The 24,809-nt window shown below is 42.8% G+C and overlaps 1 protein-coding gene across 8 annotated transcripts in view; it reads left to right on the forward strand.

Annotated features, from left to right (window-relative positions):
- TUSC3 (tumor suppressor candidate 3) overlaps positions 1-24,809 on the forward strand; it is a 324,556-nt gene that overhangs the window by 158,367 nt on the left and 141,380 nt on the right. The window contains exon 7 of one of the 8 annotated variants that reach the window (XM_059721779.1): positions 16,166-16,740. The exons of 5 other annotated variants lie outside the window; for them this stretch is intronic. In XM_059721779.1, coding sequence (XP_059577762.1) covers positions 16,166-16,345 — 180 coding nt within the window. In that variant the 3' untranslated portion in view covers positions 16,346-16,740. Of the gene's footprint in view, positions 1-7,576; positions 8,959-16,165; positions 16,741-24,809 lie in introns of those variants that run through there. 2 more of the 8 variants (XM_059721778.1, XM_059721781.1) reach the window with 2 other exon arrangements.

Consider the following 24,809-nt stretch of genomic DNA (forward strand, 5'->3'; position numbering starts at 1 on the left):
AAAAATATGTGCTTATGGGCCTATGATTTCAAGTCTGATCTTTCAACTTTCCAGGATATTATCCAGTCCTCCAAGCTCCACCTGCACCTCCCCCCAACCCCCCGCCCCTGCCTCTTCTATTTTCAGACTGCCTATAGATGTGCTGGTTTGTGTTCTAATTAGATTAACTGAGTTTGCTTTGCATTCTAATTAGAATGCTCCAGCATTTCCTCGCCATCACATATGTTAAGCTTTCCCATGTTTTAAAAAGGCTGTGGGGTGCTTTAACTAAAGCTTATCAAATGAGCTTTAGTTAAAGTGCCCCCGTGGATATTTTAAAACATGGGGGGGGGGGGGGGAGGTTAATACAGGTGACATTGAGCTGTTTTATTTAGAGTGGCTGTCAGGGAACTGCTCTAATTAAAACAGCCTTCCCCATTCCAAAGCACATGTATATGCATCCTTAGAGTTTTATTTTCTGTTTTAGGTACGTTTGTTTAAATTTCCATGTAATATTTCTCATTAGTGTTAGTGCTTGTGTCCTCCTGTTTAACATTGCCATCTTTATTGAAAAATGAAGGAAATTATTAATTTATTTTTTCTGCCACACCTAGACCATCTTCAATCGTTACATCATTCTCTTTAACAAGTCTTAGAAACATGCTTGTAAGAATAGGATTTACTGATCTGAACTATCCTAGGTAGATGCATATCCAGCCTTTTCTTGAAAACTTGCTGTAAAGAAAATTGCTCAATTTCCCATGCTATCCCACCTTGCTGAAATGCTTAATATGTGGGCGGGGGGCTTTGACCCCCAGGTTTGAACAACTAAATACCTTTTTTATGGCTGTCTTGAGAACAACTCAAGAGCAAGACTCAGATCCAAGGCTCTGGATCCGTAGCATGTTGTCTTAACTGCCCATCCATCTTACCCTCCATATAATAATTGCATGGTGACACAAATTACTTTTTTACCTTGCTCTCTCCCTAAATACTTGAAGGAACATTTTATTATTTTTAAACATTGCATTACATATTTCAGTTAGCTTAACTCTTACACATTATCACTTTATTATTATGCTTCCAAATTTTTAAAAAGTAGTTTTACTTACTGCTCAATCTAGTTTCCATTTTCTTGTAGACTCTGTGCTTGTTTCCCATATTCTTTTTGAGGGGGATAGTCATATAGTTGAGTCTTGAGTCCTTCCAAATAAGTGTCTAGCCCTTTCTTTGGATTGCTGTTCTAGGCAGCTTATTAGTACCTTTTAATTCCAATTCCAAGGCTCTTCTAATAACTTCCTGAACTCTTCAGCTCAGTGGTTTAACTGTCTCAGAACATTTTCAGCCCTTCAGTCATTTGTTGAACTTCCTTATCAGTGGGGTCAGAATTTTGTTGAAAGTGTTTCATTTAAGAAGTTGGCTAGTATTGTAAATGCTCAGGTGTTGTATTCCAGGCCAACTTTTTTGTTTAATTGCAAAATAATTTGTGATCTCAGACTTCTCCTTTTTAATGGATTTCTGAGCCACACTGTAGCAATGAAAACTATACTTACTGTGTATGGATGGGAAGGTTTAGCACTACTGCTACAAGTTCCACACCAAAATAATTTATCAGGTCTCTCTGCCTAGGGACTAGCCTCTCTCGCTTTTTCTCACTCTTTTTGATAGCAGTGGAAACATGGACAATTGGGAAATAAGAGAAAATATTTACCATAAATGAAAAAAGATTATTGGTGCCCCTTGGTTGTATCTTCCCTCATCAATAGGCCCTCCTTCCACACCATGCTAAAAAAATAAAGGGTGGGTGGGATTCTTATTCAGGCTAAATATATGACTGCAATGATCAGAAGAGGGGGAAAGGGAATATTCTAGTGAAGTAGAATATAAAGAACCACATTTCTTTATTTGAATATTTTTGTGCCCTAAGGTTTAATTAACTCGTTACATTCATTTTGTTTTATATACAATTGTTTTATAACTGTCTTTATGTTTTTTCTTCAACTTTTGTACAACTGTTTCCAAAGTCTAGTAAAAACAGAAATTCAAATCAAGCTGTATAACTTTAAGTTTCTATACATAAGATTATAAAGGTTTAATCTTTTAAAAGAACTTTGACTAATTCTATAATGTTTATATATTTCCTAATTAGAATGCTTCCTCTCTTCATTTTAAAGGTCAGCTTGATTATTCTTGATGATTTTATTATCTGTAGGTCAGGTACAAAAAAGAAAAGAACACTTTCAGTGAACTGCAGTTGCATTTTAATATCTACCCAAAAAGAGTGAGTTCTCTTACAGAATTTTTAAGTCAGGAAGGGTCTCTAGCATTGTACTAAAATACTAGTTTCATGTGAGACAAAAGAGTAACCTTCAAACTTTTTCTGACTTTCTGGCTCTTATCAGTCACGCAAGTGTCAGAGTCATAATGTGAATAATCAGGAAGGCTTTGAATTGTCAATAAAGGAAGCTTCCTCTTTGAGGTTATATTTGCTGGAATAGAAAAGATAACACTATTATCAGCGTTTTTATACTGTAACCAATTTCTGATTGCATATATCGAAATGTAGTTTTAATACAGTTTAGGTATTAGTATAATGATAGATATACCATACTTCCAAGATAAATTCTGAATGTTTCTTTCAGACAAGGTACTGTGTGAACTTTGACTCTGATCATACACAAATATTTTAATGAACATTTTATCATCAGTCTTTCATTGTTCAAACACATTTCTAACCTCTTTTACAAAACCAACCTTAAATATGTATTTATTTCAAAGAGGTTTGTACTAAACTGTCAGGTTTCTACTACTAGCTCATAATTTAAAGATTAGTAGTAAGATGTAAACATACTTATGGAATCAATGCAAGCCTCTGTAATTTTTTACAGCAACAAGAAGGCTGCTATTTATCATAAGTCTATTAACAGTTTATGCTTTTGTAGATAAATGATGAATTTTGAATAGCTTAACTGCAGGGAGTGCATTTAAACTGGACTGTAAGAACTTAGTACATATTTTCATTCTTATGTACTTATAATTCATTTGTTGGGCTCAGCTAATGTAAATGAATGTCTTTAAAATATTGTTCAAAATTAAATGAAAACAAGGAAGCCATAAACCCATATACACACACGTACACATATAACAGGCATGTTACCAGTTATAATCAACCTAGGGTTTAATCAGTTAGCTGACATGATACTGAATTTCATATAACTTGTCCATATCTACATACACTGCTGAGCATCGATCTGAAGTCAATTAGTTATCTGAAATGTTCAAATCATTTTCTACAGTGATTAAGGGATTATTCACTAAATATTTAATGAGAACCCATTTATTAAGTGTTTACTAGCTTATACAGGAATTGAATTTTAGGGGATTACTCTGTGCTAAAAGGTGTAAGTCAATGTACATAAGTTAGTTTTGAATATAGCATGCATTGAGTTACAAAAAATATCTCCATTCCAAAAACAAATCAAAACACCATAATCTCCTTATTTTTCTGAATTTTTTATATTATTTTGATTTTTATACTGGTTGGGCTCCACTATCATAAATAAACTAGAGGTGTAACAATTTGCAACTATACTGAGCTTCTGTTGTGCATACAGAGGTTGTGTATATTTGCTGGGGAAGATTTCCAAGGAATTTTCCCAGGTAGAGATCCTTGTGGGAGAGGGAGCAGTACAGATGTTCAGTCTGCAGCCATCCCCGTTCTCCTGCGCTCCATATCTTCCTGAGACTGGAGTGGTCACAGCTAGGGGAAAGCAAAGTGAACAGTGCCTGCTCCACTCCTGGTCCCAAAAGGAGTGGAGTGTCAGGGAAAGACTCCTCACACCTACCTCAGACCTGGCTATGGGGAACAGGGTGGGGAAAGAACCTTCTCCACTTTGCTCTCAGTCTCCAGGAAATGCCACATAGGGAACACGGGAGAAAAGCCCTCAGCTCATACCCCAAGTTGGCTGGTGTCTGGCTGGGGAAGAGGGCAAAGAACAACAGCAGCTGCTCCTCTGCTTTCCCTCCTTGGACCAGTCCAAGAGGGGAAGGGAGTGGTGAAGTATAACTTGAAGCCCCTTCCCCATGCTTGGCTCTTCACCAGGCAGTTCCCCATACTTGGGGGCTAGGGGTGGTGCCTCACTGCTCCACCTGCACCAATGTGGGAGGGGAGAGGAACTGTCCCTCCCTGCCCAGAGCAGCTGTTCCTCCACTCTGCTCCCAGTCTCAGGGAGCAGAATGGAGGAAGCAGTCGGGCAAACCCTCATCCACTTCTCCCTCCAAGGACTCGAGCATGAGTGAGGAGGTCGTCGTGCCATTCCCTGTACTTGTCTCCGAGTGCAGGAAGTCAAGGGGCCAGAGCAGTCTAGTACTCCAAGGAGAAGAATGAGTGAGGGCTTTGCCCTGCTACCCCAGGGAGAGCCTCCCTGAGCCTGGTTTCTCACCTTGCCTCCCCACCTCTCAGCTGAGTGGTGGAGGGGGTGGCAAAGAGAAGCCAGTGGAGGACAGTGCTGTTTCCTGTGTTTGGCTCCTACTTGAGCTGAGTAGAGGAAAGAGCAAGGCAACACCCCAGCTTGCTTCTCACACTTAAAACTGCAGTGTGAGAAGTGGGCAGGGGGCTGTGCTGCGCTGCTCCCTGCCCCACAGATCCCCACGCCGAGGGAGCTATGGAGCAAAGCTTCTCATGCTGGTGGGCACTCTGGTGTGAGAAGTGGAAGTGAGCACCTGAAGGCTACTCATCCCCTCTGCCCCCAGTATACAGGAGGGACAGGAGTAGCTGCCTCCCATGCCTTTTCAAGACCAAAGACCAAGATGATCCTTATCTCAGGAAACCACAGAAGCCTTTCCCCTGGTTGCACTCCTGGTCCCCAGGAGGAGTGAAGTTAGAAGGAAGTGTACAGACATTCAGTCTCCTAGGAGAGATTCTCCCAGGAATGACTTAACTCTGGCTATTCCAGGTTTATTTTTTCTTCTGGAGCTGCATCTTTTGCTCTAAGAGAAAGAGACTGAATGTCTGTACATTGCTGGTTTCTTTTGGGAGAACAACTGGAGCCAGAATTGTATATTCATCTCCATGCCTACTTTGCTTAGAAACTTCTTAATTTTTAATGCAAATACCTACATTGTTGGTTGTGCCAGCAGCCTGTGTTCCTATGGACTGGATTGAAGACAGCCTGAAACTTTGATAACAAACTTTAGGAAGGCCTTCGACATTCTCTCACCCCATTCTCATTAAAGAACTAGGAGACTGTGGCGTTGATACCTACACAGTAAAATGGGTCCCTAATTGGCTGGAGGGCCATACCCAGAGAGTGCTGGTGGATGCGACCACTCTCTGGGTGGATGCGGTCATATTCGACCTAGAGGGATGTGGGTAGTGGGGTTCCACAGGGTTCGGTCCTCTGTCCTGCACTGTTCAACATCATCAGTGATTTGGATGAGGGTGTAAAAAGCACCCTGTTCAAATTCACAGATGACACTAAGATCTGGGGAGAAGTGGGCACGCTAGAATGGAGGAATAGGTTGCCATCAGACCTGAACAGGTTACAGGGGTCGGTGGATGAGAACAGGATGGGTTTCAACATGACAAGTTCAAGGTACTGCACCTGAGGAGGAAGAACCAGCAGCATACCTACAGGCTGGGGATCTCCCTTTTCATCAGTGCAAAGGCAGGATCTTGGAGTCATTATTGATGCTAAAATGAACATGGGCTGACAATGTGGGGACGCGGTCAGGAAGGCCAACCGTACCTTGTCATGCATCCACAGATGCGTCTCAGGCAGGTCCAAGGAGGTGATCCTCCCCCTCTGTGACACTGGTCAGGCCGCAGTTGGAGTACTGCGTCCAGTTCTGGGCGCTGCACTTCAGGAGGGATGTGGACAACATAGAGAGGTCCAGAGGAGGGCCACCTGCATGATCGGGGTCAGCAGGGCAGGCCCTACGAGGAGAGGCTAAGGGACCTGGACCTGTTCAGCCTAACAAGAGCAGGTTGAGGTGGGATCCAGTGGCCATTTACAAACTAGTCAGAGGGGACCAGCAGGCATTGGACGATTCCTTGTTCCCCTGAGCACTCCCAGGAGTGACAAGAAATAACTGTCACAAGCTGGCAGAGGGTCGATTCAGGCTAGATGTCAGGAGGCACTACTTCACTGTCAAGGCAGCTAGGATCTGGAACCAACTTCCAAGAGAAGTGATGCTGGCTCCTACCTTGGGGGTCTTTAAATGGAGGCTGGATGAACACCTTGCCAGGGTTATTTCACCCCAGTACTCTTTCCTGACATGGCAGGGAGTCGGAATTGATGATCTGCTCAGGTCCCTTCCGACCTTACCAACTATGAAATGGCTATATAACAATATGGAAAATGAAACATAAGTGTTTTTTATGGGGAAAAGTAAAAAATACTGTGGTATTAATGTGTAATGAAAGCATTTAGAATGCGTCTTGAAGATATGAAACATTGTTTGTAATTCATGAATAACACTTTATAATTAATGGAAGAAAAGTGAATCTGTTCTAAGAAAGAGAACCTCCATCCTGACAGAGTGGTGGTTTGAATAATTTTTTCTGGATATACTTGATGGAACAATTGTGCACAAGAGCAGTTCTATTAAAAAAAAATACAAAAGCGAATCTTAAAGTTGCAAGACCTGTGAAATTGTACCTGAGCTTCAGGGCATTGTAGTGAACTGTTTTTTTTATTTAAAAATGTTAGAAATAAGATAAACCAAAGATCTGGTATAATGCTAATTTAGCAAATGCTAAATGCATTTGCTAAAATTTTATAAATAGGGACTGAGGAAGGATACACACATTCAATATCAATGGATATTTGTTGTCTTTGTTTGGAATAAAGCTGATATTAGCAAATGTATCTGCCTTTGATGATAAATGAAAATTTTACCACCTCTGCTAAAGAGTCAGACAAGCCTGGATAACTTGCACCAAGAGTTTTAAAGAAGCAAGTCAGTGACCTTGTTGTTAATTTTTTATGTTTTGGAAACCTGTAAAAATTCCAAATGATTTGAAAGTGTCTCAGTGGAGATCCAGGGGTTTAGGTTGTAGCTGTGTTGGTCTAAGAACATAGGCAGACAAGGTTCCTTGGGTGAATTTGATATCTTTTATTAGACCAACCCAAATAGTTGGAGAATATTTATTAAGCAAGCTTTCAGGTTCAAAAACCCTTCGTCAGGCTAAGGAAGTTTCAGCAGTTGGTGTGTGCTCTTCCTGGATGGAATAAAAAGTAAACAAGCCAGGGGCTGGGCTGGGCTGGGCTGGGCTGGGGAGTCAGTTGCCAGGCAGATTATAATGTATCAAAAATCCAATGTCTATGTTTAGTCCATGATCTCTAGTATCCAGGTGGTTGATGAAATGGAGCTCATAGGCTCGTCTCTGGGAAGTGTTGTGTAATCAGTGTAGATCCAGTATTTTAAATGGGTAAAAGGGGAAGGAGTCAGGAAAACTGTTTAGCTGTTCTAATTAAAATAATGAAGTTAACAAAAAAACAGTACCTGAAAATATAATAAATACCAGTCATCATGATTTTTGTGGAAGTTTGGTCTCATCAAACTAGTCACTTTTCTTTGTGTTTTGTTTGACTAGGAATCTCTTTATTGGAAAGCAGTGACTCGAAGGACTTGGGGTCAGAGCAGTTACCAGCTCTGCATGAACACTGTAATGCTATGTCAAAAGGACTAATACAATCCTTGTATATGTAGAGCAGGGGTGTCCAACCTTTTTGAATGTGGGGCCAGATCAGGAACTTTTTATCATCCAGTGGGCCGGCAAGCCATATTCAAAGACCTCACAGGAAGTGGTATCACATCAGGAAATGATGTCATGTGACCTTTGACACAAATGAAGTTGCAGGAAGTGACAATGAAATGGGTCTGGAAATGTGGTTTAAAATCCAAAATAAAAACAATATAAAAGCAAGAATGAAATAATACCAAACACTTGACTAAAATAAACACTTTAACTTCTACTCACTTCTCAATGAATGAAAGAAGAATAATGCAAGTCGACAGATCAAATGTTGAAAAGATATCAGCCAGAGTGGAAACTAATCAAAGCAACAAAGTATGGGCATTTTTGAGAATCTTCAAGAAGATTTACTTTTATTGAATTAATAACTAGTTATGACTAAATGTTACATAATAAAACCCTGGTTTTAAATGTTGACCCTAATTTAAATAGCAATATAAGAAGGGCTTGTCACCATCATCCAGTCTTAAAATAAATTGCCCTTTTCTACACAGAGATTGATGGCAACATGAAACTTGACTGTTAGGGAAGCCTATCCAAAGATATATGCTCCCTTCACACCTCCCTACTCATTCCTACAGGTGTTCCCAACACCCCCTCTTCCCCTCCACACACACATGCTCCCTATACCCTTCTCTACATGCACCCCCTATTCATCCCTACACCCACTCCCAGCCCCTCCACATCACTATGAACCCCCCCCCAAGACATACTCCTTGTTGACCCTTTCACCCCAAACCTGCCCTCACATACAGACCCCTGCACCCACACCCAACACACATACAGGCAACCATTGCCCACAAAATTTCAAGGGACCCACATGCAGCCTCTCACCCTCATAAGATTCCAGAGATTCAATTGCTGGCAGCCTGCTTTTGAGCAAAGTGCATCTAGTGTAGTCATCACAATGCACCAGACCAGCAGCTCCCACTTTTAATAAGGGTTGGGGCATTAGGATCCCCAGTTGTGGCTGGACTCAGATCGCCTCTGGGCCAGGTTCCTCCTGCCTCCCGCCCAGCCTGGCTCTGGTAACCGTGCGCCCTGCAGCCCCAGCCCAGCCACGAGGCGCCCCCAGTTCTGCACAGGAACTTACCCATGCCTCTGACCACCACGCACGCGGGCAGGGCGCAGGCCATGCTGCAGGTCCCCCAGCCTTGCACCGGGAGCAAGGGGTGGAAGCCAGAGAAAAATATGCATGTGCTGTCCTCAGCTCATCTAATCAGGCGCAGCTGAGGCAGCCCCACACCACACAGCCCTCAGGGCAGCTGCAGCTGGACCCAGCTCACTGATGAGCCTGGCCCCACGGGGGTAAGTAGCTCCCCTCCCCTTGCTGCTGGCTGGGGCCCATGGGCTGGCCCTGCCCGCCTCACCTTGCCTCGCTGCTGCCGCCACCGCCACAGCTCCAGTGGCACCGTCATGGCTCCACAGCTCCACGGCGGTGGCAGCACTGCCGCCACCGCTGGCCAGATAGAATGGCTTGGCGAGCCGCATGGTGGCCCACGGGCTGTATGTTGGACAAGCCTGATTTAGAGGGAAATATCAAGTAGAAAAAGGGAAAGATCTTGCCTCTGTACGGATAATTTAGTAAGATTGCCACTGGAATATCATTTTCATTTTGTGCTTTAAGAGGAAGTGGAAAATACTAGAGACAATTCTAAGGAAAACATGATTTACAATGCAAACTTTAGGCAACTCTACTTAGCTTTCAAAGAGGAGATTGAAAAGTGACTTGTCCATTGTGAACAGATACTTATAGAAAAAATATCTGATAGTAGCAGCCATTTCAACCGTGCTGATAAAGGCATAACACCAGTCTAATGGCTGGAAGTTGAAGTTTCCTTTGAGAGTAATTAAATATTGGAATAATTTACCAGGATTTGTGGTATACTTTATGAAAAAGTAAAGTATTTGCTTTGATCAAATTGGAAAAGTTTCTGCAGCCTGCATGCATGTAGAAGGGGAGAAAGCTGGATGGACATGGTAGAAATTTCTACCTATGAAATCTTTGAAGCTGAGTCTCCCTGTTCTTTCTCTCTCCCCCCCCCCCCCCCCGCTTCTATTGTACATAGGTTAGATATATTTTAGGTAATTTAGGGCTTTTGTTTCTAACCATCAGAGACCAGTCACTGCTTCAGATAAGATATTTGACTGGGTGAACAAGGACTCTGACATGATACCAGGCAGCTAAGAGATGCTTGACTGGTGAGATTTGTTCACATCATAGAGTCATTCTGACTTTCCCAACACAGTTTGAAAGAGTTTTCCCTCAAGTTGGACTAGAAAGGACCTTTGGGAGATTTATATCTTCTTCTCTAAGATGATATATAAAATCATTTGGCCATACCTCACTTAAGCAATTTCCTGCCAGCATCAGGGCTTCAGGTGTTCCCTACCTCTGGCAGCCAGTTTTGTCTCCTGCAGCCTAAAATCCTTTAACATAACTAGGGATATACTTATCTCACGATTATGCGATTTTTTCAGAAAATGCATAATCAGGTGTTGCCCATGCAAATCACCATCATCTGTGAAAAACTGGAAGCTTATTGTTTCAGTGGACTTCAGAGAAAAAAAAAGCTGCAAAGGCTTTGGAGAGAAGGAAGAGACTTTACAAACAAGCTGCCAGCAGCCTTAAAGAGGAAAGCGATTGTCCTTTCTTGGAGGGTTTTAAGTGGGCAACGAGGATGAACACTGGGGCAAGGGACAGACATTACACATAAAGTGGTTTAACTGATCAGAAACTGATTTAAACCTGTAACAAAACAGATGTTCAGTGCACGTAAACCAGTTTGAAAATGGGTGAAAACGGTTTGAGATAAACCTGATTGAATGTAGTATCAGACTTAACTGATTTGAGTCAAACCAGTTTATGCAATATCTGTCCCAATCCCCTTGCTGGTTTAAGATAAATCAGATTCCCCCAGCATCCCAGCATGCTGTCTAGGCTGGGTGGGGCTCTGCTCCACAGTGGGGCTGCCCCTCCCCTCTGCTCTTTTGCTGCAGCTCTGGCAAGACTACAGGCTCCTCTCCCCCTCCCCCTACCCCTCACCACTCCCCGCTAAGCAGGAATTCCTCGCTCTCCTCTGCCTTGTGGAGAGGTGTCTGTGTATTACCTAGCAGATCACATGCTGGCTATGGTCCATACTGAATCAACAGGTAGCTGGTAATGTCCCTCCTTTGTCTTCTTACTGGGGGGTGATAAGCACTGTTATCAGTTCCCTGCTGGGCTAATAATAGCGTCCTGCCAGGGCCTGGCCATGCCTCTCCCAGCTCAGTGTACTGTGGAAGGGCAGGGAGTGCTGCTCTAGCGCCCCCTGGATTCTAGCCTGAGCCACTGCAGGCATGTGCTGGCATTTCTGGTATGTCTGTGCAATTACAAAATGATTCAGCCTAGCCAGGTTAGATTAGTTCAGGCTCAGGCTTTTTGAATCTATGTCCCTAGCCTAGGATGCGATTACTTGAATTACAAAGAAAGTTAACACCCAGCAGTTAGTAGAAACCAGTGTTAATTATGTGCTTCCCCATCTCAGGCTGTTTGTCTCTCAGCAGGGGGTGAGTTTCCCAGCCCCCTCACCCAGTTAGAGGCACAGGGGGAAGTCATGTTGAAGCCATGAAAAATCAGCCTGGGGCTGTAAAGATGCCATGAGAAAAAAGTGGCTGGCCCTGTGAATTGAATACATCCCTAAATATAACTAGTGTTTTTTGGGCTAATGTACGTAGCTAATATAAGTTGCATAGCTGTAACTGAATGAGTGGCCTGCAGTACAGAAAAGTTAGGGCAAATGATCTAATGTTTCTGTTTGGTTTTAAATGATTTGAAATTATGGCTTCACAAGGAAAGGAATGACATCTTGGCTCCATTGAAGTCAAAGGCACAGTTCTCATTGACTTCATAGGATCTTGAATTGTACCCCAAGTGCTTTATAAAATGAGAACAGGATCCCAAAGAGTATCTCAAATTATGCAGGAGATTGGAGCCTTTGGCTGACTTTTTCGAATGGGAGTTTTTTGCTTCCTTTCTCCAGATGAAGCTGCGACTAGTCTTGCATACATTAGCTGATGCAAAGAATAAATATATTTATGATAAACATACATATTTTTAATTCATGCAGTTTTTAATAAAAGTTATTGAAAAGCCTATTTTTGGTTGGAAGTTTCACATATTCAATCTCTGAGAGGTAAATAGCACCCTTCTATTTCACAAAGACTGTTTATGAATAAGAACAAATAGGTCTACTGACAACATTTATTTATTTGTGCATTTATTTGAATTATGTGGCTTTGCAAGAGTATGAGGTAGATAACACACCTGGGAGCAGCCTTGGGACCAAAGGGGAGGGGGGAAGGGTTAGCTTTATGATCTTAAACTGCCTTTCCAGAAGAGATTGAAAAGACTGACAAGGCTTCTCTGAGACATGGAACAAATTGGAGTTTTGTTAGAATTCATTTTGGGAACACAAGAGCCAGCATACTAGGATTAACTTTGTGACTGTCAACATGCAACAGATGCTTAGTAAATTAATGTGTTTAGAGGAATGCAGCAGATTGAGGCAGCGCTCTTCCTGTCAGACACTAGTTCAGGCTTAGTGAACACTTCACTTATGACCGACACAGATATAAAATCCTAAATTAAAGTTTCTCGCTCAGTTTAAATAGACTGCAGTTACTCTGCTGAGAGGTGATACAAGAACATACTATAAATTCCCTGTTGTGAAAGATTTTTAATTTAATTTTAATTGAATCTGGTATGTAATCTAGTAATAGGGTTATGGCAAAATTATTAATTAAATGTGTGTTTTGAATTATTGATCTAAGCAGTCTATAAAATTGTCCATGGAAAAGGCCTGTGTGCCTAGCTCAAGGAAACCAATGAAAGCTGGCTAAAGTAACTGTACTAATTGGTTATTGAGAAAAGTATGGGTATTAAATACTTTCCTTTTGTCCCCTGGATGGGAGCTAGAAACAGAGCCATACTTTACTAGACTTAAAAAAACCCCCAACTTTCTAGTTGATTGATTGTTAATTAAATCAAAATATTTTGAATACCTACTATAAATGTAACTCTACTTCTTAACTATTTGTTCCAAGTTAATATGTGCTTTATTCTAGGCTGAACTGAATCTCAGTAGTAAGACTGCTCCCCCCGGGGAGGTGTGTGTCCTTCCTATTGGACAAATAGCTGGCAGAAAAGAGTCACTGCAAAAGGAGTAAAAATATATAAAGAGTTGTTTGTTAGGAATAATAATGGATTTGGAAATTTCACAGAAAATTCTGAGAAATAACCTCTAAGGAAGGGTGGGAGAGTGAACAAAAAGTTCGAAAGTCTACTGAATGAGCACTTATCGGAAATGGGATCTAGGCTGTAGCTGTATTCTGTCTAAGCACAGAAGCAGACAAACTCTTTGGGTAGAGGCGATATCTTTTATTAGACCAACTATGTAGTTGCAAAAAAGTTGTTCTTTGCAAGCTTTCAGACACGTGTCCTTTATTAGGCAAAAAGAGGAAACTGAAAATGGTGAGAGAAATTAAAAATGGTCAGAACTCTCTCAAAACACAGTCTTGGAGAGCTGTTCTGCAGGAGTGCAAATTTAGAAAAGCAGCAGGAAAAAAAAGGCAAGCTGTTTACCTGGAAGTATCAGATGTCCAGTAAGCTTGTGGGGGGGCATAAACTTAGTGTTAAAATTTTAGTCCAGGTTGTTGAAATTGATGTTTTTCTTCTTCACATTATGGAGTTTCCATGTATTTATTGTGTATTTATTTTATTCCATTTATTTATTATTGGAAATGTATTTATTTTGGGAAATGAGTATTTATTGGAAGTTACGAAGTTTTGAACTGCTTGAGAGAGGGAACTACAAAATGGTCTGGCAAAATGTAGGAAAGATGGTGCCCAGAAGCTTTATCACTGTGCAGTGTTGGTTTCTATGAAAGGGAAAAGGAGTTGGAAATAATTAGTCAACAAGGAACTTGCTATGGGGAAGAGATCTAGCAAAGAAGCAGCATCCTATCACAAGACTGAAGAGAAAAACACTGCCTTGTTGAGAGAGGTGAAATATCAATTTCCTCTGATGTTATGAAGGATGAAAGGATCATAAATAATACAGTTTTCAAAAGTAATTGGAGCTAAATTTTAACAAGCATTTGGGTCCTCAAGATGTACAGGTGTTTGGGGCAGTTTTCGTACATGGGTTTAGAAATCAGTGGGAGTCAAGTTCTTAGTAGGACTAGTAATTCACAAATGGAACTTAAGTTCTGAAGTTACTTAGTCATTTTTGAAAATTTTATCCACCTATCAACAAGTCTTTTGGTCTTTTCTCTACCGCAGAGACTATTAATAAGGACCTGCTAGTCCTATAGGACACCTATACACATGCCTGATGCGTGCTCTGACACGTGCTATTTAGCATGTGTCAGAGCAGAGTCTGCTGGAGTATGCTAATTATCATGCTCCAGCAGTCTTGTTGTCTCTTGCATTTGGTGTCCCGTGCTTCAAAATGGCAGTGGAGGTGCTCATCAGATGAGCTTTAGTTAGTGCCCTGATTGCCATTTTGTGGTGTGGGATGCTGAATACATGAGACACTGCAGGCATCTTAATCAGAGCAGCTCCCAAGAGCCACTTTAATTAAAACACTCCTCCCCCACCCCAGAGCACATTGATGCAAGTTCTCTATTTCTGGGAATCAAAAGCTTCTCTTCCCCACTCTGCACCCTCCCCAGCCCCGCTTCCCATCTATACATTACTTTTTCAGTATAACAGTACTAAGGTAGTAAGAAAGACCAAAAGAAAAAATAAGAAAAAATAAAGAAACAGCAAAGGACAGATCAGACTTATGATTTCAGCTATCTCCCCCACAGAAATTTGATTTCCAGATTTGTTTTGTGAGCATGATCTATTATAGTCAAACAGTTGCCTCAGGATTGTCATGAATTGGTGAAACTCATTTTGAAAAAAAAATATTCAAAACTGAAATGTTAGAAAGGTTTCTAATATCTTGGATGGATGGATGGATGGATGGATGCTTTGTTTTGAAGAGGGGCTTTGGGAATGGGAGACGAGAGACTAGTCAAGAATAGCCGGTAGCTTTCAGGTAGGGTCACTTACCTGGGATATAAGAGAATCTGGTGAAAATGAAGACAAACAATTTATTTTGGGTATGATAAAGGCAAGTTAGTGGATAAAGTACAGCAAAAAGTAATGACAGGCTCAAATTGATGAGCTATGAAAAAAAGCTGCACACTGACTGTATGGTAGCTGGGCAAGATTGCATTTATCAAGGCCAAAGGATCCAGACCGTGCCATGACAAGAGATGCAAAACCTGCCCCCACATCTCCACCACCCCCACTATTACTACACCTCACAACAGAGCCATCAGCATCCCAGGATCTTACAGCTGCACCTCCAGGAATGTAGTATACCTCATCCAATGCACCAAATGTCCTGATGGAAGATATGTAGGAGAGACCAAACAACAACTGCACACCAGAATGAACGCACACCGGAAATCCATCAAAGACAGAAACACCCAATTACCGGTGGGGGCACATTTCTCACAGGAGGGCCACTCTCTCTCCAATCTCTCAGTCCTGATCCTCAAGGGAAACTTACACAACACTTCCCAGAGACGAGCCTATGAGCTCCATTTCATCAACCTGCTGGATACTAGAGATCAGGGACTAAACATAGACATTGGATTTTTGATACATTACAATCTGCCTGGCAACTGACTCCCTAGCCCAGCCCAGCCCCTGGCTTCTTTACTTTTCATTCCATCCAGGAAGAGCACGCAGCAACTGCTGCAGCTTCCTTAGCCTGACGAAGGGTTTTTGAACCCGAAAGCTTGCTTAATAACTATTCTCCAACCATTTAGGTTGGTCTAATAAAAGATATCAAATTCACCCAAGGAACCTTGTCTGCCTATATGCGTGGTCATACATTTTATGTGCAAAATTGTGTGGGTACATAATTCCCTGAGGTGTAACTGGCTATGCATCCATCAGATGATGGAGAAATGAGATATTTTAGTTTGCACAGGAAGATACTGGTCTAGATGAGAGCTGGATCTATGAATTGTCTGCTGTTACCTATGTTACTGGTAAGATGTGGCCATTGGTGTTTGGGCTGCTATAGCTTTCATTATATAAATCCTACGGGCTACAATTAAATAAATAAACATTTTAAAACTGTTGAAGGATAAAGATGCAATTTTTTAAACTCTCTAATGGACCGATTGATACTGCTATTGAGTCCCCATACATATTTGCTTTTAGAACAAGTCAAAGCAGTATCTGTAAAATCGGGTTTGTTCTAGATTATATGCATACTTGCTTAGTGGAGGCTACTTGCTTGAAATGTCACTTTGCTGAGTTGTTTAGCATCTTAAACATGCCTTAATTAATCTTATGGATCATTTCTTCCCTGGCAACTGCAGCCTCTACCAGAGGATAGCTATATCTTTGATTCATCTGCCTGCTTACAAATCACCTGTGGAGAAAGGAGAACTGATTGGTATGGAATAGTGGAGCTGTTCTGTCAGAAATCCATTTTGCATTTTCAGCAGTATTGTGTTAATGTTGGCTGTGTGGCCTTTGCCTTTAAACTAAAGACTTAGTTGTCCTCCTTGCCGCTTCATTCTTAGGTGTTTCTAACCTCTAACTGCTTCATATAACTACACTTCAGAAATTAGAAAAGAATTACCTTATGAATTTTGAGCACTGTAATTGAGCTGACACTAAATCTGACTTTTGTTATCTATGGAATGTGTGTGTGCTGGTCCTCTCCTTTCTGTTATTGGACTGAAAATGTACAACTGTTCTATAATGCATAGATGAATAAATGTTAAGTTTCTCTTCACCATGCATTTTAATTTGCTTGCTTGTAATTGCAGCTTTCCACTCAGATGACAGATCAGTTGAACATGTTATACCTGAACAGAACTTTTCATTTTTGGCTTTGAAATAATTTCCAGTTTTTATTCTAAAATGCATTAAATCCTTCTACATACTATGGACTGTTCCCTTGTACTTTATTAATCTTATAGTCCCCTCTAAGTGTAGTGGAACCAGCACTTTTAAATACTTTTAGATAACCCAGAAGTAGTAGCTGGCTGAGCAAGTAAGTGGTAGTACTGAATGCCAATATGAATATCTTTCTGACCTCATTTATGCTACTGATTTCCTTAGTGTATATTTAAAATATCTTGAAACTTGCCTGGAAAATGTTTCCCTGATGGACGCAGTAGATCTGGTTTCTGTGCAGTATGATCTAGGATACTTAGTATGGTTGGCACTGTGTACAAGATCTGTTGTTTTGTATTTTAATGTAAACTTTTAGAAACAGTCATTGATGCTACATTATGCTTTTTCTTGCCACAAGAAATATAATTTTCAAAATTTCATTATCACAAATTTGATAGTTAACATGCCTAAAATGTTTAATGAGGCAGCCCATGCTACAAGAAAATGCCATTAGTGTTAGATTCTAATTATTAAGAATTATCTGAAAATGTGTTAAATTTAAATGTGACCACACCATTGCTGCCTTTATGAATAATTAATTAACAACAAATATGGTTGAGAAACAAACTCCTATTTGTTAAGTGTGTCTGTTTCCAAGGTTTATGTTTTACAACATGTTGCCAGTATGATGTGTAGGGTCTCATTCTGTGTCACAACAGCAATATTTCTAATAACTAGTTTAATATCCTTTAGAAAAAAAAAAATAGCTCCTGGCAATACACAGCAAAGTTCTTAATAACTCAGGTGTAAGATTCTGAAAAATGAGCCTGTCCTGGAAATATTAATGTAAAGATAAAACATTAAACTTGTGAACTAAAATAACTTAGTTTTTCTCTTTGGCCTTTTTATCTATAGGAGGTATGCAACATTTTTAAAGGTTTTTTTTTAAAAACTATCTTATGGATATTTGCTCTTGTTTTATTTTTTCCCCTACCCACTAGGACACTCAGGTTAGATAGCAGGCTAAGGCACAAGTGCCCAACCTTCTGATCTCCCAGGCCAGATGAGTGGCTTGGGGTTGGTTCATGAGCTGGATCCTGTGTGGAGTTCGTGTGATCCAGTGCATTGGTTCAACCTCAGGTGCTGGATTTGGCCAGCAAACTGGCATGAGCCTAAGTGCCCAGATCCAGCTATATGCCAACCCGACCCTGCACACCTGGATTGGTGACATACCATCACAGTCTAGTGCCCAGGGCCATACTATGTGGCCTTCAGGTCTTCCCATTGGTCCAGAAAATTGGCAGCAGTAGAGCGCAAATTAATGTTGCCACCATTCCCTAACCATCAAATTTCCAGCCCCAGCCGTGTGGGCCAGTGACACGGATCCATGGGCTGGATCTGACCCACAGGTTGAGCACCACTGAGCTAAGGCATTTAGTTGTAAATTGGCAGAAACAAAGCCACTTGAGGGATGTAGTGCTCAATCAGTCTTTGGAAGGATGATGCAAATTTACAGTGTTGCATATTGGCAGAATATCAGACTACATTACAGTTTGAGCTTCCCTAACCCAATGGAAATTAGTAAAGGTTATAAAGGCAGTTTGTAGCAAGAAAGATGTGTTTAAAAATAAAAATGAAAAATAGGTTTCGGGGAAAGCATTGAACTGGAAGCATGTAAGTAATTTTCTCCCACCATCCTAAACTGTTTTCTTTAAAAATTGGATTAGCAACTTACTCCCCCTTGGGTGATATTAATTTGTTGTAGTGTGTAGCTATAGTATATAGTAAACTTTAAGCATCAATATTTATATAGGATGCAGTTTTACATCATTAAAATAGTAGCTTATTGTAACTAAATGATCATAGAATGAGTTGATCATAAATTTACACAGAATAAAACTCTTGTTGTAACAGTGGAAAATGTGGCATATAGCAATTTAAATATTATGTGTTTTTGTGGTTTTGTCTAAAAATATGGAAGTTAATTAAGGATCCCAGTCTAGGAACACATATTCTGGTTAAATTTAATTAGAGTAATCCCATTAATTTAGAGTGAACATTTCTGTACACTTACTGTGTGTTGTTTTTTTCCATTAAACTCCCCCCACCAAAAGGGTGACTTTTTTTGTTTTTGTTTTTTTTATGGAAACATTTGTCCAACTATGCTGCTGAAAACTGAAATGTTTCTATTTCACATACTATATTACATAGTGTCATAAGAGTTGTGGCTCAGTTTCCTAATTTGACTATTCTCATCTAGAAAGGATAGGTTTGGGGAAAAAGGGGCTGGTACCACATTATATACTTGCTTGTTCTCAGCTCCAGGAAGAAAAAGGCAGTAAGTCTGAGTATGTATGGCTGGGGGATGGGGAGTGGTGATTATTATGGTGAGGTCTCCTATAAACCATTAAGCCAAAAAGAAGAGCAGACAAGGCACTCTAATGAGATGGCAAAATTATTGAGACATTATGAGATGTTACGGATGGAGCATTTTTATTCTTCCAGCAGATGCCACAGGAGTTATGCTGCAAAGCATACTGTTACATTTGAAGGCTAATTTTCTGTTGTGGAAGGTTAAAGATATGATTAGGTAGCCAGCCTGACTAGATATGATATGACTAGATTTTATACCCTGCCCTGTAGCCAGCAGGGCAAACAATATTTTGGCATGCATCAACTGATTCATCTCAAGCAAAACCAAATAAGTGATTCTTCCACTTTACTTGGCATTGGTGAGAATGCAGCTGGAGTACTGTGTCCAGTTCTGGGCATCACATTTCAACAAGGCCATGGAAAATCTTGAGAGAGTCCAGAGAAGAACCACCTATATAATCAGACACTTACAAAGCATGCCATATGAGGAAAGGCTGAGGGACTTGGGTTTCTTCAGCCTAAAAAAGAGAAGGCTGAGCGTAGACTTGGTAGCAGCTTACCACTACATCAGGGGAATACATCAAGGGCTTGGCGAACTGTTCACCAGTGCACCCTTGGGGAAAACCAGGAGTAATGCTCACAAACTCCTGGAAGACCATTTCAGGATTAACACTAGGAAGAACTTCTTCACAGTTAGGGTGTCCAGACTGTGGAATAAACTCCCTCCAGAAGTGGTACAATCACCTACCCTAGAAATCTTCAAGATGAGACTGGATGGTCACTTTGCTGGGGTCACCTGACCCCAGTTGTCTTTCCTGCCTAGTGCAGGGGGGTTGGACCCGATGATCTTATGAGGTTTCTTCCAGTCCCTTATAATCTATAAATCTATGAATCATCTATTTTGGATCTTGTTTTTACCAGTAGGGAAGAAGTGGCTGAGGACATGAAAGTGATGGGAGACTTTGAGGAAAAAGTGGTTATGATATAATAGAATCCATAATATTTAAAGATGGGGAAAACATGAACTAAATCAGAACTAAGAAGTTGGTCCATGGGAGGACAGACAGGTTCAGGAGAACTACGTTGTTTTTTTTTTAAATGGCATAGTATTAGAAGCTCAAGATGAATCTATTCTGTCATGATGGACACACAAGAAGGATGACAGGAGACTGAAGTGACCGCACAAGGAGCTTCCTGGATGCCTCAAATTTTAATGGAAAAACTTTCAGGCAAAGGAAAGCTTGGCAATTCACTAAGGAAGCATACCAAGAAATGGCAAGAATTTCAGGAATGAAACCAAGGAGGCAAAGCTAAAAACTAAGTTACATCTAGTACAGAAAGTGAGAACAATAAGAAGGGATTCTGTAAATACAGAGGTCAGAAAAGAAAGACCTGTAAGTGGCTGTAAGTCCACTTCTAAATAGCTAGGGTGAGGAATTAACAGAGGATGCAAGATTCGAAGGAGATGAAGGTGTTCAATGTCTATTTTGCCTCTGTCTTCAGCAAAAACAACAAAAATGTGCAATCAACTAATAAAAATGATATGGATAAAGAAGGGGGAAGCCATGATAGTGAAAGAGCATCAGAGAGCTTTTCATTCATTGACTTGGTTCAAGTGAGCAGGGCCTGGTTAACATTGTCCCATGATAATGAAGGAATCAGCAGAAGAGATCTCTGAATCCTGAGGAATAATATTTCTGAGTCATAGGAGATGAGTCGGGTTCCAGAAGGCTGTAAGGGGGTCAACCTAATACCCTTATTTAAAAGTTGCCAAATCAACTTGATCTCCTTGTCTGAAGAAGTAAGTAATTGGATGGATAAAGAGAATGCGGTGGAAACAATATATTTAAACTTTAATAAGGCTTTTTGCCAAAGTCCCATATGACCTTCTTGTAAGTAAATTGGAGAAATTATGGCTAGATGAAATTACTAAAATGTGGATGGATAACGGACACAATAATCACAAGGAAAATGCAAGGAATAGTGAAAGGCCAGGCAATTATTTGAGGCGGAGGGCTGCTTACCCAGTTTTGGCAAGCTGCCAAGAGCCACATGGGTAGCCCCGTCCCTTGACAGGTGCCCCGCCCCCTGGTCACCATCCTGGGACCAATGTCCCAATGTCTCGAAACCAGTGTCTCAGGGCCAGCGCTAATGGGGCCCAGAGCAGGGCACAGGCTGGCAGGGGTCTGTGAAGCCGGGCTGGGCTGCACTAGCAGGGAGAGAGAGGAACTGGCCCAGCTCCATAGAGACCCTGCCAGCCGAGACCCTGTACTCCTGCTGCCCTGCTCTGGGCCCCACTGGCACGGGCCCCACTGGCACTGGCCCCAGGACACTGGTGTGGGCACCGGGCACCCGCTCACTCCCAGTGCCCACCCCCCAGCCCCATGGTACATGTGGGGGGCAGCGTGCAGCCCCAACTCCCTGCTTCAAGGCAGGGAAAGAGCTGGTGTGGAGCATGGGGGAAAAGCGGACCATGCCCCATGGCCAGTGCTCCCTGCTGCAGCCGCTTACAGCCTGCAGGGGGCCATCCTGAGCAGGCACAGGCAGCGGCTGCAGCTGGGGGCACCAACCATGGGGCAGGCTTCCGCGCTAGGCAGTGTTTGCCACTGCCACCTCTGGGCTGCTCAGCATGCAAGACCTGGGCGGGCAGCAGCAGCAAACACTGCCTGGCATGGCAAGTGGAGGGGCCGCAGCTGCTGCCACTGTGCGCAGCCCCAATGGGTGAGCCCAGAGCTGGCGTGGGGCCCAGGTTGGCAGTGGGGGCAGGTTACAAGCTGGTGCTAAGCACAGGGAAAAGCGGCCCCTCCCCCACCCTGTGGCCAGCGCCCCGCACTGCAGCCGCTCGCCGCCTACGTGGGGCTGCCTGTGCCTGCTCAGGATAGCCCTGCACAGGCTGCAAGCTATTGCAGCAGGGATTGCTGGCCACATGGCAGGGGAGGGTCTGCTTTTCCCCATGGTCAGCACCAGCTCCTTCACTGCCCACGGTCCTCCCTTGCCCTTCCCCTTTACCTGAGTTTCTGGCACCAGTGCATCCACATGGTCCCAGGCCAAAAGCCCCTGCTAGGGCTTTCAGCTGTGGGGGTGGAGCCAGGCAGGCCCTGTTGTTGGGGAGCCTGCCAGGCTTCTCTTGGGTCCTACTGCCCCTAGTTGCTGTCATCTTTGACAGGAACCAAAGACAGATAAATATTAATTTTCTAAATTTTTTTAGGGGCCCTGTGGGCCAGATGGAATGGCCTCGCAGGCTGCAGGTTGTATTTTGCCCACCCCTGGTATAATGCCTATGGCAGAATAATCAAAAGTACAAATGCAGAATGGGAGATATGCTGCTACCCTGCCAGTTGAAACAGCAGACACAGCCAGCTTCTCCCATGGCTTCTCTGTCTGTGTCTGCCTCTGTCTGGGTGGGGGAAACCACAGGAGAAGCCCCTATGCCCCTCTGCCCAGCCCCATTCCCCACCTGGCCCCAGCTTCCCAGCAATAAAAAAAAATAAAAAAAAAAAAAGCCCTGCTTTCACACTGCAGCAGCAGGGATCAGGGCCTCTGGGGGCTTGTGTTAAAGCTCCCCCGTGCAGTGCAAGGCAGTGGGAATAGCCCCCCTGCTTGGCACTCACATGGCAGCAGTTGCATTGCAAGGGTGCAGCATGGCTTGCCATGGCGCCGTGTGCTGTCTGGGAGCTGGGGCAGCTCCAGGCAGCTGGAACCTGGCACTGCTTAGCCTCAGCAGCCCCATCTCCCAGACAGCATGCAGCGCTACACCCACACCAAGGGGCATTTGCTGCGTGGGTGCCAGGTGGGGGGTGGGCAATCTACCCACTGCCCCATGCTGCATGGTTGGGCTCTGACACAAGCCCTTAGAGGCCCCGATCGCCGCTGCTACAGCCGGTGAGTGCAGGAATTTTTTTTTTAAGTGCCAGGAGACTGGGGCCGGGTAGGGGATAGGGCTGGGCAGGGCAGCCATAGGAGCTTCTCCCACAACTCCCCCCACCAGGGCAGAGGCAGGCACAGCCAGAGGAGCTGCAGGAGAACCTGCAGCCACCCAGCTGTGCCTTGCTTTCCCTGGCCAATCCGAATTTCCTAATCGGTGCCAAAACAGTGTCAAAACTCCAAAGCAGCTGAGTCAAAATGGAACAGTGATCCAAAACACTGAAATGAATCACTGTTCTCTGAAATGGCAGAATCCAAACCAAAACGAAACATAGCCGTTTCATACAGCCTTAATGTTTAGCCTGAAGAAGAGGTGATTAGTGGGGGATGTGATAGGAAGTTTCTGTTCCATAAACTAGTAGACTGCTCTAAAGAAGTGGGAGAACAACTTTTCTCCCTTGCTGCAGAGGACAGGACACAAAGCAGCGACTCTAACCTGCAGAAAAGTAGATTTAGATTAGGTATCAGGAAAAGCTTCCATGCTATGAGAACAGTAAGGCAGTAGAAGAGGTTACCCAAGGAAGTTAATGGAATCTCCTTCATTGGAGATTTTTCAGGAGGTTGGAAAATCATTGGATGAGGCTGATTTAGGAATAGTATTCTTCCATTCCTACAAGCTGTGGACCAAATGACCATGGAGGATCTCTTCCAAAGGTTGGACTCCTACCTGAATTTGTCTCCTTTGGATACACCACAACTCCAATTGTATATCATACACTTCACTAAGGAAGTGGGCCTTAGTGAAGTGCATAACAGAAGTATTCTAACTTGAGAGCGACAAGGCCTAAACTGTAAAAGAGAATAGGAACATAAATAAGCTACACCTTTTGTGAGTCAGTATTGAGAAGTCAGTATTCTATGAAGTGGAAGAAATGATTTCCTGGATGGTGTCTCTCTCCATGTGTTTATAATAACTCCCATGGATCAACTAGGATGAATGAGGATTAGTCTAGGGCAGGGCAGCCCAACTTTTAAATGATTGGCAGCTGCATGCTGTGTGAGCCAATAGACCCCTGGGTCTCATGCTATGCAGATGCCTTCCCCCTCGCTCCTGCCACACTGTTGGAGCTTTCCCTTCCCACTGCACCATGCACCTTCACCCCCTCTCCCACTGCTGCACAGCATGCCTGCACAGATGTCTTCCCACACATGTCCTCCCATTAGGGCTGTGCAAAACAGCACCATTCAGTTTTGACTTGCGTTTCAGCGCTTCGAAGGCACAGTGTTCCATTTCATCATTTCATTTTGTTTTGAAGCACTGTTCCGTTTCAGTTAAAACTGTTTTGCTGTTTCAACGCATTTTGACGTTTTGCCCATAGGCTATAATTGGAAATCAAGCAAATGCCTATAACTTTGTCATTTCTTGCCTGATTTGAATGAAAGCAGCATGGAGAGTGGCCACAAAGCCTATAAAGTTTCAAGGAGATAGTTGCAGGGGTTTCTGGGAAAATGCACCTCAAACTGTTCAGAGCAAAACTTGTGTCACTTGTAGGTGTGAAGGCACAGGGGAGTGAAAACAGCAGGCATGGTAGCCCCTGCTGAGGCCACAAAGCCTGCCAAGTTTCAAGGAGATAGGTACAGGGGTTTCTGGGAAACTGCACCTCAAGTTACTGACAAGCAAAACTCATGACGTGTGACTTTGTGTGTGCGCTAAGGCACACGCTCACTGGCGCTAGGGCCTCTATACAACATGGTAGCGTGCTCCAATGAGGTCTCCTCCTCCCCTACAGCCTCAGTTCTGTCCACCACTTTAAATAACAACAGGTAAGTAAGCAGCATAGTAGCACTAGTAGCATCACAGGCAGCCAAACTGTCACAGAG

This window comes from Alligator mississippiensis, chromosome 2, assembly GCF_030867095.1.
Source record: "Alligator mississippiensis isolate rAllMis1 chromosome 2, rAllMis1, whole genome shotgun sequence".
Lineage (NCBI taxonomy): Eukaryota > Metazoa > Chordata > Crocodylia > Alligatoridae > Alligator > Alligator mississippiensis.